Below are 15,229 nucleotides of genomic sequence, written 5' to 3'. Positions count from 1 at the left end.
ACCCAGGAATGACACGTGGGTAGTATTAGTGATAAAACATACAAGAAACCAAGAATATAAATGCTTTCCATGGGAAAACCTGACATTATTTTATTTTTACATTCTTAGAATCTTTAGGAGATTAAATGGGCCTCACTTAATATGTCTTGCTAGTTTTAATTTTATAATCAAGAACAACTTAGAAACATTGAGAGCTCCTAGGTATTATTACGGATAAGAAAAACCAAACAACAAACTAAACTCATTACCCACAGGTGGATTCTACCTTTGGTCCCTCCTATGTGAATGCGAGTCAACTGTGCATCATAGCATTTCCAATGGCTAACTTTTCACAAGGAGATTGCTAGATCTTTCTTTAAAAGTGCCTCTGGCTAGACAGGAGTCTCCAGCCTTCTAGCCAGCAGTTTAGCGCTGAAATATTTATACCATCTTGAGACTCCCAAATAAGTTACACCAAACTCACTCACTCACTCACTCACTCACTCACTCACTCACTCACTCCTCACAAAAAAACAGGCAAACACACTGCTACTGTGACGGTGTCAACCCTACAGGACAGGGTAAAACTGCCCCTGTGACTTTCCAAGACTCTGACTCTTTATGGGAGTAGAAAGCCACACCTTTCTCTTGCAGTGCAGCTTGTGGTTTTGAACTGCCCACCTCATCGTTAGTAGTCCTTCATAAACTTTATTCCACCAAAGCAGGGAGTGTTTATTTTTACTGTAAGCCTCTTACCTAGGATCATTCCAGACATACTTTCTAGGTTATATGTGAGTGCGTGACAATGTGAGCATGGGGACTGAGTGAATGAGTGAACAATGAAATATAATACCAAATGTGATATTAGAAAATCAAGCAAATTAAGAGAGCTGCATCTCTTTCATAAAGAGGGAATGCAAAGGGTTCCTCTGAAATAAAGGAAATCTCCCTTCTGCCCTCACTATTCTGCCTTTACAGTTTCTTTTCTGTTTGGCTGGGTTTTTAAAATGCCATGTGACATTTGATTCAATGAAACCTTGCAAAGAAGCGCACGGTGAAAACCAGGCATCTCTGGTAGATGGCAAATTTCGGGATGTGTTTGCCATCTTTTCCCCTGCCTGCACTCACTCGTGCTCTTGCCTGCAACATCGTGTAAGAAGGACACAGAAACCCTTCAAAACATTGCTCTCAGAAAAGAGGGGAATGTGCGTTACTTTAAGTCACTTATATAGTAAATCTGTGAAAGTCGTGAACTGTGCAAGATGAACATTTCTCAGAGAAAGAAAACTCCTTTTTTTTCTTTTTGCTCAAGAGAGTGGTCAGACAGGGTAGCCTGTCAAAGGCAGAAGGGTTTCAAGACCTGAAAAACTCAAGGCAACCAGACAGCCCAGAGCAGAGTCGGGGGTGGGTAAGGGGGATAGGATATTCGGTTCTCACAGGTTTCACCGGATTTTGTTGAAATCAAAGGAGCCCCAGGTGATATAGGACAAAGTCAGCTGTTCGAAACCACCAGCTGCTCCAGGGAAGAAAGATGAGACTTTAAAGAGTTATAGTCTCAGAAACCCACAGGGATAGTTCTCCTTTGCCCTAGAGGTTTGTTGCGAGTTAGAATCCACTCTATGGCCATGAGTCTGCTTTCTGAGTTGAAAACTATGGAGAAAGAGGATGTGGTGAAAAGAAGTTGATCAGATGATATCGGTTAGAGACCACACTCCTCCTTTGGACAATGACAACGTGACACTTGGCAAGCTGACCCCAAGATACATTTTCCTTATCTAGCCAAAGACTCACAATGAAAGGAAGTAAGATAAGCTTCGAAGCCCGGGTCATAATAGGTAGTGAATTGTGCTTCTCTCCAAAAGGCCAGTAGTGACAAACCACCAACCGCTCCCTGGGGAAAAGGCAGGACTTTTTTCTCATGGAAACATTGACAGGAACCCACTGGAAGTTCTGTTTTCTCCTTGGAGATCACTATGAGTGACAATTGACCCGAGGGCGGTGAGTTTGGGTTAAGGTGAGCTTGCCTACTGTACTATGCAGTAGTATTGATCCTATCATCTAACCCAGCAGTTCTCTACCTGTGGGTTGTGACCCTTCTGGGGGTCGAACAACGCTTTCACAGGGCTCACCCAATTCATAACAGTAGCAAACTGACAGCGATAAAGTAGCAACAAAAATAATTGGATGGCTGGGGGGTCGCCACCACGTGAGGAAGTGTATGAAAGGGTCAGAGCCTTGGGAAGGTTGAGAACCCCGGCTCTGACTGGTCATGTATTCATTCATTAATCCCAGCACATATTTCCTGACAGACTCTCCTTTGTGTCGGAGACTATGCTAAGCTCCTGAGAAAGAAAGATTCAAAGCACAGTCCCTCGTTGTAGAAGTTGCTAGAAAGCCATGCAAAGTTGTATGGAGAAATCAAGGAAGGTCTCCCAAGAGCATTTTTCACATAGCCTGGAAGAAATGGAGACATAAAACCAAATCTACCCCCAACAAGTCAAGCTCGACTCACAGCGCCCTTCTAGAGGGCTTCAACGGCATTGAGGAGCAATTGGTGGGTTTGAACATCCAACCTGGCTGTTTACAGTCCAATCCTTACCTGACAATGCCACCAGGCTATGTGAGAGGGGGATGGGGGAGAGCTGTCCAACCCTTTGAAGATGGAGCAGAGAAAGTAAAGGGACCTTTTGAGCCCTGGGCATCTTGCAAGAGTTTTGGCATATCAGGGATCAGGTGTTAGTCTCTCATTCCACTCTCCTTGAATGTCTCACCTCAGGGTTTCCCATCTGCCTTGTTTGAAATTGGCATAGATGCCTCACCACTATGTCTTTGGCATTGTGCAGCTGTCTGTCTTCCCCTGATACTTGGCACTGTTTGTTTTATCTATGTGTCCCTGGCCAGTGACTGACGAATGATACTCACTTACTATGTATTGAACGAAGGTATGGGTGGATGCGGTTCTGAATAAATGGGAAGAATACAGAAAGGAGAAGTGACAGAGGGAAGATGATGCTTACTAACTTCAAAGTTCACATTGGGTCCTGTTCAGCACTCTGATGAACCTGATCTCCCAACTCAGACTTTTTTTGTAAATACAAGAATAAAAACCTTTCAAGATTATGGGTAAGGATAGTATGTGGTCTTCCTATCCAGATAGGAGCAAAAGGGGCCCTGGTGGTGTAGTGGTGAAGAGCTCAGCTACTACCAGAAAGGTTGGTGGTTCAAACCCACTAGCTGCTCCTTGGGAGAAAGATTTGGCAGTCTGTCCCTATAAAGATGTGAAACCTTGGGATCCCAATGAGGCAGTTCCACCCTGTGGTGTTAGACTCTGCTTGATGGTATTGGATTTGGTTAGCTAAGAAGGAGTTACAAATAGCAATATGTCCTCTGTTCCCTTCTCCCAGTGTTTGGATTGTCGAGGATATACTGCATTCCAGACATGTGTGGTCTAGAAACGGATCTGCACATGCTGAGCACACACGGACAAGGGGGTGTCCAGAAATGCACGGAGGCTGAGGACACAGTACAAGAGCAGACTGGGTGTGACAGAGGGATGGTGAAGTCAACGTAGGAGGGTTTGCCTCCACTAGAGACCTGCGACACAGAGTGTTCTGGGAGATAAGGGCTCAGGCAAATATCCTTCTGGTTTAACAAGCTCACAAATCAGTCTGATACAGCAATTCTACTAGGATCTGCTTTACATCTCGTAAACAAACACTTCTGGTTTTACCTTTTTGGGTTCTGGCATATTATTAATATAAATAGTGTAGATTCCACTTTTATTAAAACCAGCTTGATATACATCTGCACAGTCTCTAAATGGTTTCTCTTCCTCTTTTTTTCCTCCCTTTAGTAAAACTGCAAAAAGAGAGAAGAAAAAAAAAGGTTGAAAGATGTGAATAAGAATGCCAGCATCATTACTAATCAAATGGAGTCCAAACTCGTCCGAGCACGTGTTCATTCCCTCCAAACAGATGTCAATATTACATTTACAGAGAAAAACAATCTTCAAGACAATACTAGACTTTGAGGTCATTTGCCAACTACAAAGCTGAAGAAAAAGGTCTAAGGCAATTTCTAACTAAATATTTTTTGTATTTGTGCATTTAAACTTTTTCTTCATCATTTTCAACTTTTGGTATACATTTTCCAGAACATCAGCCGAATGGATAAATAGCTTAATCATGTGGTCCTCCTTCCAGTTGGCACCAATTAATGTCTGCAATTCCTGTAAAATTTCTAAAACACCCTTAGATACCTTTGAAAAGGAATAATAATAAAAAAGAATACCACAGCATTTTTTAGAGGAGGGACAGTCAAGGATGACAAATTCAGGCACAAAGACTATCTTTAGTGGCTTAATAGCATGTAGTCACTGGTTTCCTGTGGCTTTAGGCTGTGAATAACTCCTAGAGATTTTTACACAAAACCCTACAGCTTTCAAAGTAATTGGATTTGCAAAGGCAAAACAAGTCCTTGGTTTAATTATCTAAAAGGAAAATATAATCAAACTTTGAAAAAACTTTCAATACCTTGAATTTAATTCCACCATGCAGGTGGCAAGTAAATAAAACACACAAACACATAAATGCACATTGAAACTAAAGTCTATCCAGAGAGGAGCAGCAGCTCAGACATGTAACCCTAGAGACTGTTGAGAGAGAAGCCTTTGCTCATTGAGCTGGGCCCACTGTCAGAGTCTGAATGAGTAAAGTCAAAGTAGGAAAATGGCTCATGTTCAGTGCTTATAAGCTAGAGAAGTATATAGTATATTCATGATTTCATGCTTTCTAATAAGTATATTAGCAATTGATTTCATTTAAACTACTACTAGAGTGAAGGCTATTTTATCATCTTGCTCTTCAAAATATATGGTTCTTTGATAAATATCGGTTTCCAATGCCTTCTTTGTCAAACTGATCTTTTATACTAGAAATATCAGAGAATCTATGAATACCTTTAAGCTGATTTTAAAATGTTTTAATAATATAAAATGTGAAGCTGACTTAAACTGGAGATGTTTATTAATGTTGATTAATGATGTTTCAAGAAAATTAAATACCCATGCTATATATTTCACCATAACAACAAAATAGCAGCATGAATGGCCTCACAATATTCAATATGGCTCATATCCTTGCACACGTGATCTCACTTAAATAAGTACCTCTAGACGTCGCATCACTTTAACTTACTTCTGCATGACTTACACTAATGCAGAGAAAGCAAAGTCTGCGATAAGGAAGAACCAAAGTAGTGAATATAAAATTATCAGTTTAAAAAAGAATACATAATTCCTTAGTCAAAAGTCATCTTTAATGGTATCGCACATGTAAATAGATGATATAATTTCCAAAAATACTAATGTAGTTCACACATGTTTAATTTTAACTTATCGGACTTATATTTCTCTATGACAAAAATCTTCTTAAGTTCTAAATGCTTGAAATTGTCTTCCATTGAAAAGACACAAATAATTGAATTTGATAGAAGAGAAAAAGGCAATGTCAAGAAGCATCGGTGACAATGTAGGATCCCTTGAGATCATGAAAAAATACCCATAGAGGAAAATATGGTCAACAGGAAGCCAATGGGAAACCCATTTTTATTTTTGATGGAAGAGTTGGGGTAAATCGTTTATCTAAGGCGAAAATGTTTCTCCTTCACATACCACTTCCTGCCCTCCTTTATTCGTTATTTAAAGAAGATGTATTCCCTCCCCCAATTTTCGACCACATCTCCCTCTCTTTTCTCTTCCACTCCAGGAAGGTGTGGGTGAAGGGCCTCCCCTGTGGGAAGAGGGAAGCTATTTCACACACATTTTCAATAACCGAGATGAAAGGAAAAAAGTTGGATATTAACTTATTCTTCTGGAAACTAGTACTACAAAAATGATGTAAAAAACATGAGTGTAAATCCTAAACCTGGCAAAATTGTCTGAAGCTTCTATGATAAGGGGCACAATTACTTATTGGCTATGTTACACAATAGGATGTATGTTCTTCTGATGGTTACATGTCTGAGTTTATAGTGAATTTCATTTTTTGAAACATAATTTCATCCCTTTGAAAAATCCATACAGTTGTGCTGAAATAATGATCCTTTCCACTGTTAATAGATTGCTTATTTTTAGTTAATTATTCATTAGCAAGCATTATGCTGGGAAATTTAATCTGTTCTACATTTTTTATCACTAGCATACTTAAAATCATAGATTTATCTGCAATGCATATGTGATATGTTTACTACATGCTATGGTTTGCCAGAGAAACTGATTTTCAGAGTTATTCTTGTTATTATTGTTTTAGTCTATAAACTGGGCTAATTAAGACTAGCTCTGACGTGGGTTTGAAAATGTGAGAAAGAACAGAGAGACTGAAATCCAGTGAATACACAATAATTCTCAGTTACTATTATTATTGTTATAATAATATTATTAATAGAAACATGATATTATTATTCCTTCTCTCAAAGGGATGCTAGCAGGGTGTGAAGGTCAGCCAGTTCCCGTCAATGGAGGCGTGGAGGCTGTGGTTTTTCAGGCTCAAATTCAAATATTGCCTCTGGTTGAATACAGAGCACTTACAGTTGACTGATTATATTTAGGATATTATTGTACGGGCCAATCAAAATCAAAGTTTGCTAATTGGTTTACTTCCCACTCTGCTAAATCAGGTCATGCCACAATTAAGTCTAAAACTACAGGAGTGGTAATTTTGCTCTCTAGTTTAAGCTTTACCTGAATAAGATTTAAAGATTATTTCAGCTACAACTATGTATGTATCCCGTGTGTGAGTACACACACATACACACACACACACACATAATTTCACCTTAAGTAATATATATCAACATACTGATTGTACAGGGTTATGGTCTTGGATCTCTTAAATTTAGTTTGCAAGGCTAATTACTTTCTTTGTTAAATCCCTGCGAGATTCCAGTTGGAATTGTCATTCTAAAATAGGGTCAAGTTGAACACATGGGATGCATTTTAAAACACAGGAAGGTTACAACAGGAAAGATAAATTTACTGAATATACAGGCATTAGCACTAATGATAGATTTTCAAAAAGATCCTCAAAGTCAATAAATGTGTAGGTCATGAGTGTCTAGGATTGTGTGGCAAATAGCAACGAGTAAGGATAGGCCGACATTGGTGAGCGGAGATAGAGATTTTTAAGCTTGCGAGCAGTCATCTAAAAGGCATGCAATTACTGGTCTTTCTCCATCTGGAGGGAAGGAGAGTGAAGAACATCACTGACACATGGAAGCAATCAGCTGGACTAGTGGACCATGGGGCATCAGCCTCCGTGGCTCTGACACCAGAGGAACTAAATGTTGCCCAAGTGCCACTGCCAACGCTTTCGGGAGAGATCATATCAGAAGGTCCTGGGTAGACTGGGAGAAAAATGCCCCCCAAACCCCCTCAGATTCAAAAAATACCCAGGTGATTGGCCATATCAAGAAAGATGGAATGCTCAAGACTTATGGTCTTTGGTCACCCTTCAGGTCTGGAAATAAAGTCACGCTGAAAATTAAATCTCTACAAACAAAAGACAAGACTTGAAATGGAATAATAACATGAGTGAAATCTGCATGCCTCAGAATCATCACCCATTTGAGGGTTACCCAAGGACAATATTCAGAAGGGTTAGGGAATAATAAGGAATGTAAACAGCAAACAGAGAGGAAGTGGGGTAAGTGGTAGAACGTTATAGGGTTTGCAACCAATGACACGAAACACAATGTGCTGAATAAAGCACGCATTCGCTCTGTGAGCCTGCATATCATAATCAGGTCCTAGGAAGACAAACGGAGCTTACAAGGAGCATGCAGTGAGCACTCCTGCAGAGCATGACATGGAAACCCCGCTAGAAGCTTTCATCGAACTGCAAAGTTGGCATGGATCTTTGATAACATTAGACTGGCTGAAAAGAATGATTAATAGCTGCATCTTTACATCTCAAAGACCACATTCTGTTTTCTTTGACTGTCCTACTCTTTCATTCTTCCTGGATTTGTCTTTTTAATAGAGTGTAGAGATCGCTCACTCCTAGAAGCCCCAACCTGGGCCTTCTTTGGACTTTAGTCTCTACTGCAGCCTCAAGAATGATCCATCAGGCATCCACGATATTCTTGAGTCAATGAGCTTGCATGAAATAAACATGACATTTTCCTGGGGTCAGTCCAGATCCCAGGCAGGACAGTTATTAAAATATTAAAGTGCCACTACTTAAGGCTCTCCACCTGTACTTGTGCACTGTATAGTCGAACCTTTGATCACCTGTAGCGATGGCCTTTCTCTCACAATTCTGGCATAACTTATTTCACACCTTTCCAATATTTTCCATATGAAATCCCACATCTCTCTTACATTAATAACCATTGCTTTATCTATTCTATTCTATTCTTTCTATTAAATTCAAAGCCATTTAATTTGCCTCCTCCCCCTCCACTCTAGTGCAGATGATCTCTTTCCTTCCACCACGTCTTCCGTGTGGACCTCTCATAATCCATGCTCTCCATCTCTAATCGTTATTTCTCTTTCTTTTAGACTGGCTCCTCTTTCATTCCTCACTCTCTCTTCCTGTGACATTTGCTCTCTCAGCAAACTATGGAGCCTGTCTTTGAACCACTATCCAGAAGATTCCTAAGCGATATAAGCATTGATTGTACATACTGCACAGATACAGTACTGATGATGCAACCATAAATGAGAAACATTTAAGAGAGATGATGACACAATCACTTTCAAATAATATTATTTAATTGTAGAAAATTACCTATCATAAACCGTAGTGTCAGGGAAGGTTTAGAGCATGAGTAATATTTGTCTCTCTTTTGATCTCCAGGTCTACTTGTCTACAGGAAGGTCCTATAGTACTCTAACTTCTATTTCTTTCATGTTTCTTAATCTTTTAATCCAAGCTATATGGTCTCTACTCTGACTTAATATTTGCTCTTAAAAAAGGCTTTTCCTATGCCCAGGAGACACAGAGCTGAGAAAACTTAACCTCTTGCCCATCAAAGTGATCACACTGTAATGAGAAAAAGATCTAACGGGGAAAAATCAGGATATCACTGTTCAACTCAGTCTGGTCTAAGCCAATGGATAGGTAATGTATAGTATAGTATCTTGTAAATGAACAACCCAGGACACAGCTTTAGATAAAGCATTAGCTGAGTTCAGACACTTTGAGGATTCGCTAAAAATTGTTTTCATGTTTTTTCTGGACTCACTGGGTATTGGTTCACCACCCTGTCATAAGGTGGTTGCCAACAGCTTTTAAGGGTGGAAGACTTTAGCGTTAAATATAGCAACAGAGAGAAAAGGCAGACCATTGCTATGATGTGCTACCATTGCAGATTTATTGGGAGCAAGCAGAGAGAAAAACCTTTATCTCCCAAGGGGGAAGACCACCTAGGAAAGACACTACCTGAAAGAAAAACACATGGGAGAACATCTATCTGATCTAAAGGGGAGGAGCCTGGAATGTCATTTCAAAGATCCCTCTTCACCGACATCAGCAAATACATCTAGAAATACTTAAGAAAATAATCATGATCCTTTCTCTTCATTTAGTGTTATCTGGACAACCAAATCTTTGTGATCAAAAGGGAAAGAAAAGGGACACAATCAGGTGCATACTCTGTCTTTTGCCATTCACCATCCAGTCCCCAATAAGCAACCTGAGACCAAATCCCAGCAGCTGTTTATTTCACCTGGTTCCTCCTTCACCTGTCCAAGGAATTACAACCAGATTGTATGTCCACCACCAGTCTGACCAAGGAAAGGCCATGAAAGCGGGGCATAGGGTCACTTCAATTCAAATGACCCCTCAAGAGCAAACTTCCTGGTATTTAGGATTGCTAATAATGAGTTTCAGCAACTCTAACAGAGAAGATAAAGGCAATTCACATCTCCATTAGAGATGCATAAAAAGCCCAGGCCTTTGTTCCTACCCATTTCTAACAGCTTGTTTTAAGGGATTGATTCTTCAAACATTTGTTTTCCGTCTTAAACTCTTCCAAACCAAATGCATTGCCGTGGAGGTGATTTCAAATCCTAAAAACCCCTTAGGACAGAGTAGAACTACCTCTTTGGGTTTCCAAGACTTTGAATCTTAATAGGAGCCATATCTTTCATCTTGTGGAGTCATTAGTAGGTTCGAACCACTGATCTTCTGATTAGCACCTCAGTGTGACTAGTGGTTCATATCTTTCCAGTATTTAGCATACAACAGAATACATATGGATCAAAATATATGTTTGAAGATAGCCCTGATGGAGCTTTTGTAGCCATCATTTGGGAGGTCAAAGCAGTAAGAATGGATGCAAAGCCTGATTCCAACCCAACCTCTTACCGGAGTTAACTGTGCCCAGATGAATGAAACAGCTCATTGGCCAAGGTGCAAAAGCTCTATCAGACTGCTCTTCACCCAGGTGTGTGGCTATTATATAGAAAGGCCACTTTAGAGATACCTCTTAGACTTCTAATGCATCTGAAAAGACTTTTCATGAAAGAAGGTACTATTTGGGATCTCAAGAGAACAGAAAAAGTAAAAGAACAGGCACAGCTTAACTTCCAATAGTTTTTTGAGAGAGTGTAGATTTGAGGGAATCTATATACCCCTGCATGTATATTAAGGTAAACTTGTAAAATCCTTTTATATTTAAATTTTTTAAAACCCACAAAATTCAACAAGGTTGTTAATTCATTACATTTAAAAGAGGTGCGCAAGAATATAAATATTTAAGGGCAGTTTCTCAGCATGACTGTTTTTAACGTATAAAATGGTGATTACATGTATTCAATCTAATGCATTTATATGAAGGGGCTTCAAAAAGTAGAACTGAAAGATAACAGAATATTGATGTTTCATAGTCAAACAAATGCATTTATTATAGTTTTAAATACCCTTAATCTAAAATCTTTTAAATTAATAGCCAATAAGTCTCTCTTTTAAAAGTTATGATCTCCCCTTCACCCTTATATAAAGGATCAATTGGACCTGCAGCAATATTAATCTTAATTACTTTTAAAAGATCTGTTTTATACTCTCATTTACATTTTCATAGATATTTCACAAAATTCTGCTTATCCAGTAACTTAATTGATCAAACTATAATAATCATGATCATAATAAAAAATCCATCACTATTTGAATGCTTACTGTTAAAATCGTAGTTTGATACACCAAATGTGTTTTACATGCTTCATTACTCTTTCGCCCTCACAAATATCTTATGAGGTGGGATTCTCACTCTTTTGTCAATATGAGGAAACCGAGATTCAGAGATACTCAGCAGCACTTGTAAGCACACATTGTTGAAACTGCCAACCATAAAGTGGAGTGTCACAGCTACCTCTTACTTGCTGTCTACGGAGTAGAGCCAAGCCCAATTACAACCACAATGCCAGAGCCACCAGCAATATTGATTTCATGCCAGAAGGTCATGCTCAAGATCCTGGGGGACCCAGGACACCCTGAATTCTGAATAGCGATCCAAGGGCACAGGCCCTTTGAACAGAAACAAAGATATATAAGGGAAGGGAAAAGAGTCAGAAATGAAAGGAAAGAAGAAAATTACTGAAATAGTGACAGAAGAGAGTGTCAGCAAGTAGAACTGTCTGTGAGACTGGAGTGCTCAGCAGAAACTTGAAACAGCGATGGTCTTTAACTTCAAAAGCTACAAGAGATCTGAGCGGCCATGTTTAGCTTCATAATGCCTATGACCTGAAAGTCTTGCTCTTGACTCTTCCTTTGCTACCATTGGCTCTAGGTATTCTCATAAGCTTTTTACATGGTTCTTCAGTCTGAGGATGATTTACAGGAAACTACAAATTTAGAGAAAGCGCTGGTGGGAGGATGCAGTAAGGGTGTGAATGTGTGCGTATGTCCTTATTCCAGACTATGGAAGAAGATAATATGAAAACTGACCATTAAAACATTTTGGGAAAACAGAGTATGTAAAAAGTAGGTAACCCTAAGAAGTGATGATAATTTGGGTGCTCTAGAGCCTAAAAAATAATGTATTTTTTATATATTAATGGCATCAAGACATCATGATGGAATTTAAATCAACTTAATAGTTAATGGCCTTAAATCACTAGGGAGAATTTTGTTATTTAATTATGTAGGAAATGAGAGGAGAGAATAAATACAATGTAGAAATATCATAATATTTAAAATTTTTCTCCAATCTGTACTATTTTTACAGTGATAATTAAAAAATTATCTAGAGAATATAAAACCCATAATGTAGAATAATAAGTTCTTTTCATTTTCAATAATACTGAGATAAATTCATATTGTACATAAATGATAAAACTATGTGGACATGCAAAGCCTGTTGTAACATAGAGGGATCTCTAATTTGGCAGTAGCAGTTTTTAATGTGGAAAAGTATTTTTATTTTGTTTTGGTAGACTAATAAGTCAAAGAGTAATTTTGCATATTTGTTTACTGAACTTAGTTTGATTAGTATTTTTAAATATATTTTCTAATGCTCATTAAAGTGAAATGACTATTCTGTATACAACTGATGTTAGTTCACACAATGAAAACAAAAAGCTTGCCTAATAGTTGAAAAAAATGAATTTAATCATAACATTTGTTTATTCAAATTTTTCATTTTCATAAAATGCATTTCTATGTTTTACCTTTGGGAACTATTATAAGTAGTTATGAGTACTATCTGACATAATTCATGTGTTTTAATTTCCCATGGAGAACTTTAACGTTTCTGGATTATATTGATCTTGCATGATTTTGCATATCCCATGCATATGTATAAACTTAAAAGGTATCTTTTGTGGCCTATGATGAGAAAACAATGAATTAATTCTGCAAGAGTCATTAAAAATTAAAGTCCTTGGGCAAGGATATGGAAGTTACAGAAAGTAGTCACTAGATGATTTTAAGAACTAACAAAACAGAAAACTTCACTTTGAAAGTTTATCTAAATAATCGAATGCTGATGGCTAACATAAATACTGGTTTAGTAGTTCTGAGTTGGGCTGCTAACCACAAGTTTAGACCCCAAGGTCAGCAGTTTGAACCCACCAGCTGCTCTAGGGGAGAAACACTTGCCTTTCTACTCCTGTAAGAGTTCCTAGTCCCAGAAGCCCTCAGCGGGCTGTTCCACTCTGTCCTATAGGGTGGCTATGAGTCAGAATTGATGCCATGGCAGTGTGTATGAGTTGGCATAGTGGTTTTACTCATTGGGTTATTAACTATAAGGTTAGAAATACAAAACTACCAGCTGCTTGACAGAAAGACGACCAGTGGATGTTATTCATAAAAAATTCAATGATGTTGATAAAATGTTGGCGTCGCTGCGGTTGCTACTTAACCTTAGAGTTACTATAAAGGCATTCGGCATACACTGTACCCCGTCTGACTTTTAACTGTCAACTCTGCCATGCTGTGCCCAGATTTGGAAAACATATGTTGGCTTTGACTTGAATGAGGATGAGCCCAAGAACTAACTTAGATGAGATTCTATTCAAACTAGTTGGTGCTTCTCTGCTTCAGCGAACTGGGCCATGAAATCGCAAGAGAAGGCATTGAGCTTGCTCCCAACAATTCTGTAATATCAGAAAAATGCCAAGTTTTTGTGGCCTTTCACCCTGGTAACTGCCAGGCTCAGCTGGAACCAGGATACATATATTCCTTTTCAGATCGTCTAGTTTTTTAAGTTGGAACTCTAATTCTAAGAGAATCAACCACAAAATATCAAAACTCCCCAAAAGATGTGGTTTAGAAACAGTTCATGGGAGAGGTCAAGCAGTGTATTATTTTTTATTTTGTTATCATTAGTTTGACTCTCCACTATTCCTACATTTTTAAAATCAGGAATTATGACTTTTAAAAATGCAGATAACATGCTCCATCAAAAAGGAGAAATATACCAGTCCCCAAAGTAAACGATCACTTTCCCCTTAAGCCATTGGGTTTTATGAAAGGAAGTGCTAGAGAGGGAGAAAGAGTGTGGTTCATTTTAAGGAAATTGTAAATGTTTGACATATAATTTTCAAGATAAAGCATTTTCCTCATTAAAAGGAAAGAAATATTCACTATGGTGTTCAGAAGATGACTTCCTGTATTTTTCATTTTCCTTCTATCTAAGGTTAAATTGTGCATTACAAGTAGTCAATAAAAAAGACAAATATTTTAGTTAGTCAAGGAAAATGACATTTTCCGTCTTTATCGATGTTTATATGAGTGACATTTTAAAAGCTTTAATTTCCTCCTATCATGTGTGATGTTTTTACAGCCATTCTTAACTCAAGGGATTTGCAGGAGTTCAAACTATCTCCTCCCTTGACTGAACGATTTACTTTCTGAATGCAATAGACGCTGCACAGGAGGTAAATTCCTTTCAGATGGCAGAATTATTCCGAGCACAAAGCCAATGACTCCTTAGCACTGGGAAGGAAGCAAATGCCTCATTTCCCCTCCTAAGAAGTCCAGAGGACCGAAAATAATGATCAAACGTTCCGTACCACTGCAATCAGCCCCTGGGAAAGAAGCTTTAGCCCAAATAATTTAGATCATTGAAAAATTAGCAGTATCAGTCATTATGTCTGTCAGACAATGAGAAAGATTATTTTTTAATGAACTTCATGAGAAACTCCATATGAATTGAAATTTGAACTTTGTATTAGGGAACTCAGTACCTACATAAACAGGCTCAAGTCTCTTGGTATTTGTTTTTAAGTTTCTTTGATTCTTTTCTACTTTGTGTGGCTGTCTATCGAAATTTCTGTCTTGTGCATTCGTGTGTCTTGAAGGTGGGTAGACTGTGTTTTCTGGTTTTATCGCCTCTCATCTGTTTTTGCCTTCAGCGTAGGTCCTTGAGCCACATGCGCCACTAAAGCTCTGCTTATGAAAGCTCACATCTTATTTGCAAAATTTATCTTTAGTCTTTTATTTTTATTATGTGATCTTACTTTTCATTTGACACATGAAAACTTTCATGATAGAATTTCTCCATTCCTTAATACTGCTCACCTTTTCTAATTTATGCTTTCGTTCAATCTCCCATTCATTTTTGTCCCTTCAAGAACTCCCAACTTTTCCTCTGAGTTTACATTCTTATTAATTTAAGAAATGAGTTAATCATGTTGAGCATGGTAATTCTTTTTACTTCTTTGTACATAAAACTGTGCCTGCATTGTTCCACTCTAAGGGTGTAAGTGCAGAGCAAAGAGAATAAAAAGGTTTTGTTAGATCTTCAAAAG

The 15,229-nt window shown here is 38.3% G+C and overlaps 1 protein-coding gene across 3 annotated transcripts in view; it reads right to left on the bottom strand.

Annotated features, from left to right (window-relative positions):
- Positions 1–15,229, bottom strand: part of ANGPT1 (angiopoietin 1) — a 297,629-nt gene that overhangs the window by 72,543 nt on the left and 209,857 nt on the right. For all 3 annotated transcript variants that reach the window (XM_004697434.2, XM_045287636.1, XM_045287639.1), the window contains exon 5: positions 3,710–3,837. In XM_004697434.2, the coding sequence (XP_004697491.1) occupies positions 3,710–3,837 (128 nt within the window). The remainder of the gene's footprint in view (positions 1–3,709; positions 3,838–15,229) is intronic.

The sequence above is a fragment of the Echinops telfairi genome, unplaced genomic scaffold (assembly GCF_000313985.2).
Source record: "Echinops telfairi isolate 266 unplaced genomic scaffold, ASM31398v2 ScPeMD7_1;HRSCAF=3_0, whole genome shotgun sequence".
NCBI classification, from domain to species: Eukaryota; Metazoa; Chordata; class Mammalia; order Afrosoricida; family Tenrecidae; genus Echinops; species Echinops telfairi.
This window is presented reverse-complemented; position numbering and strand designations above follow the sequence as displayed.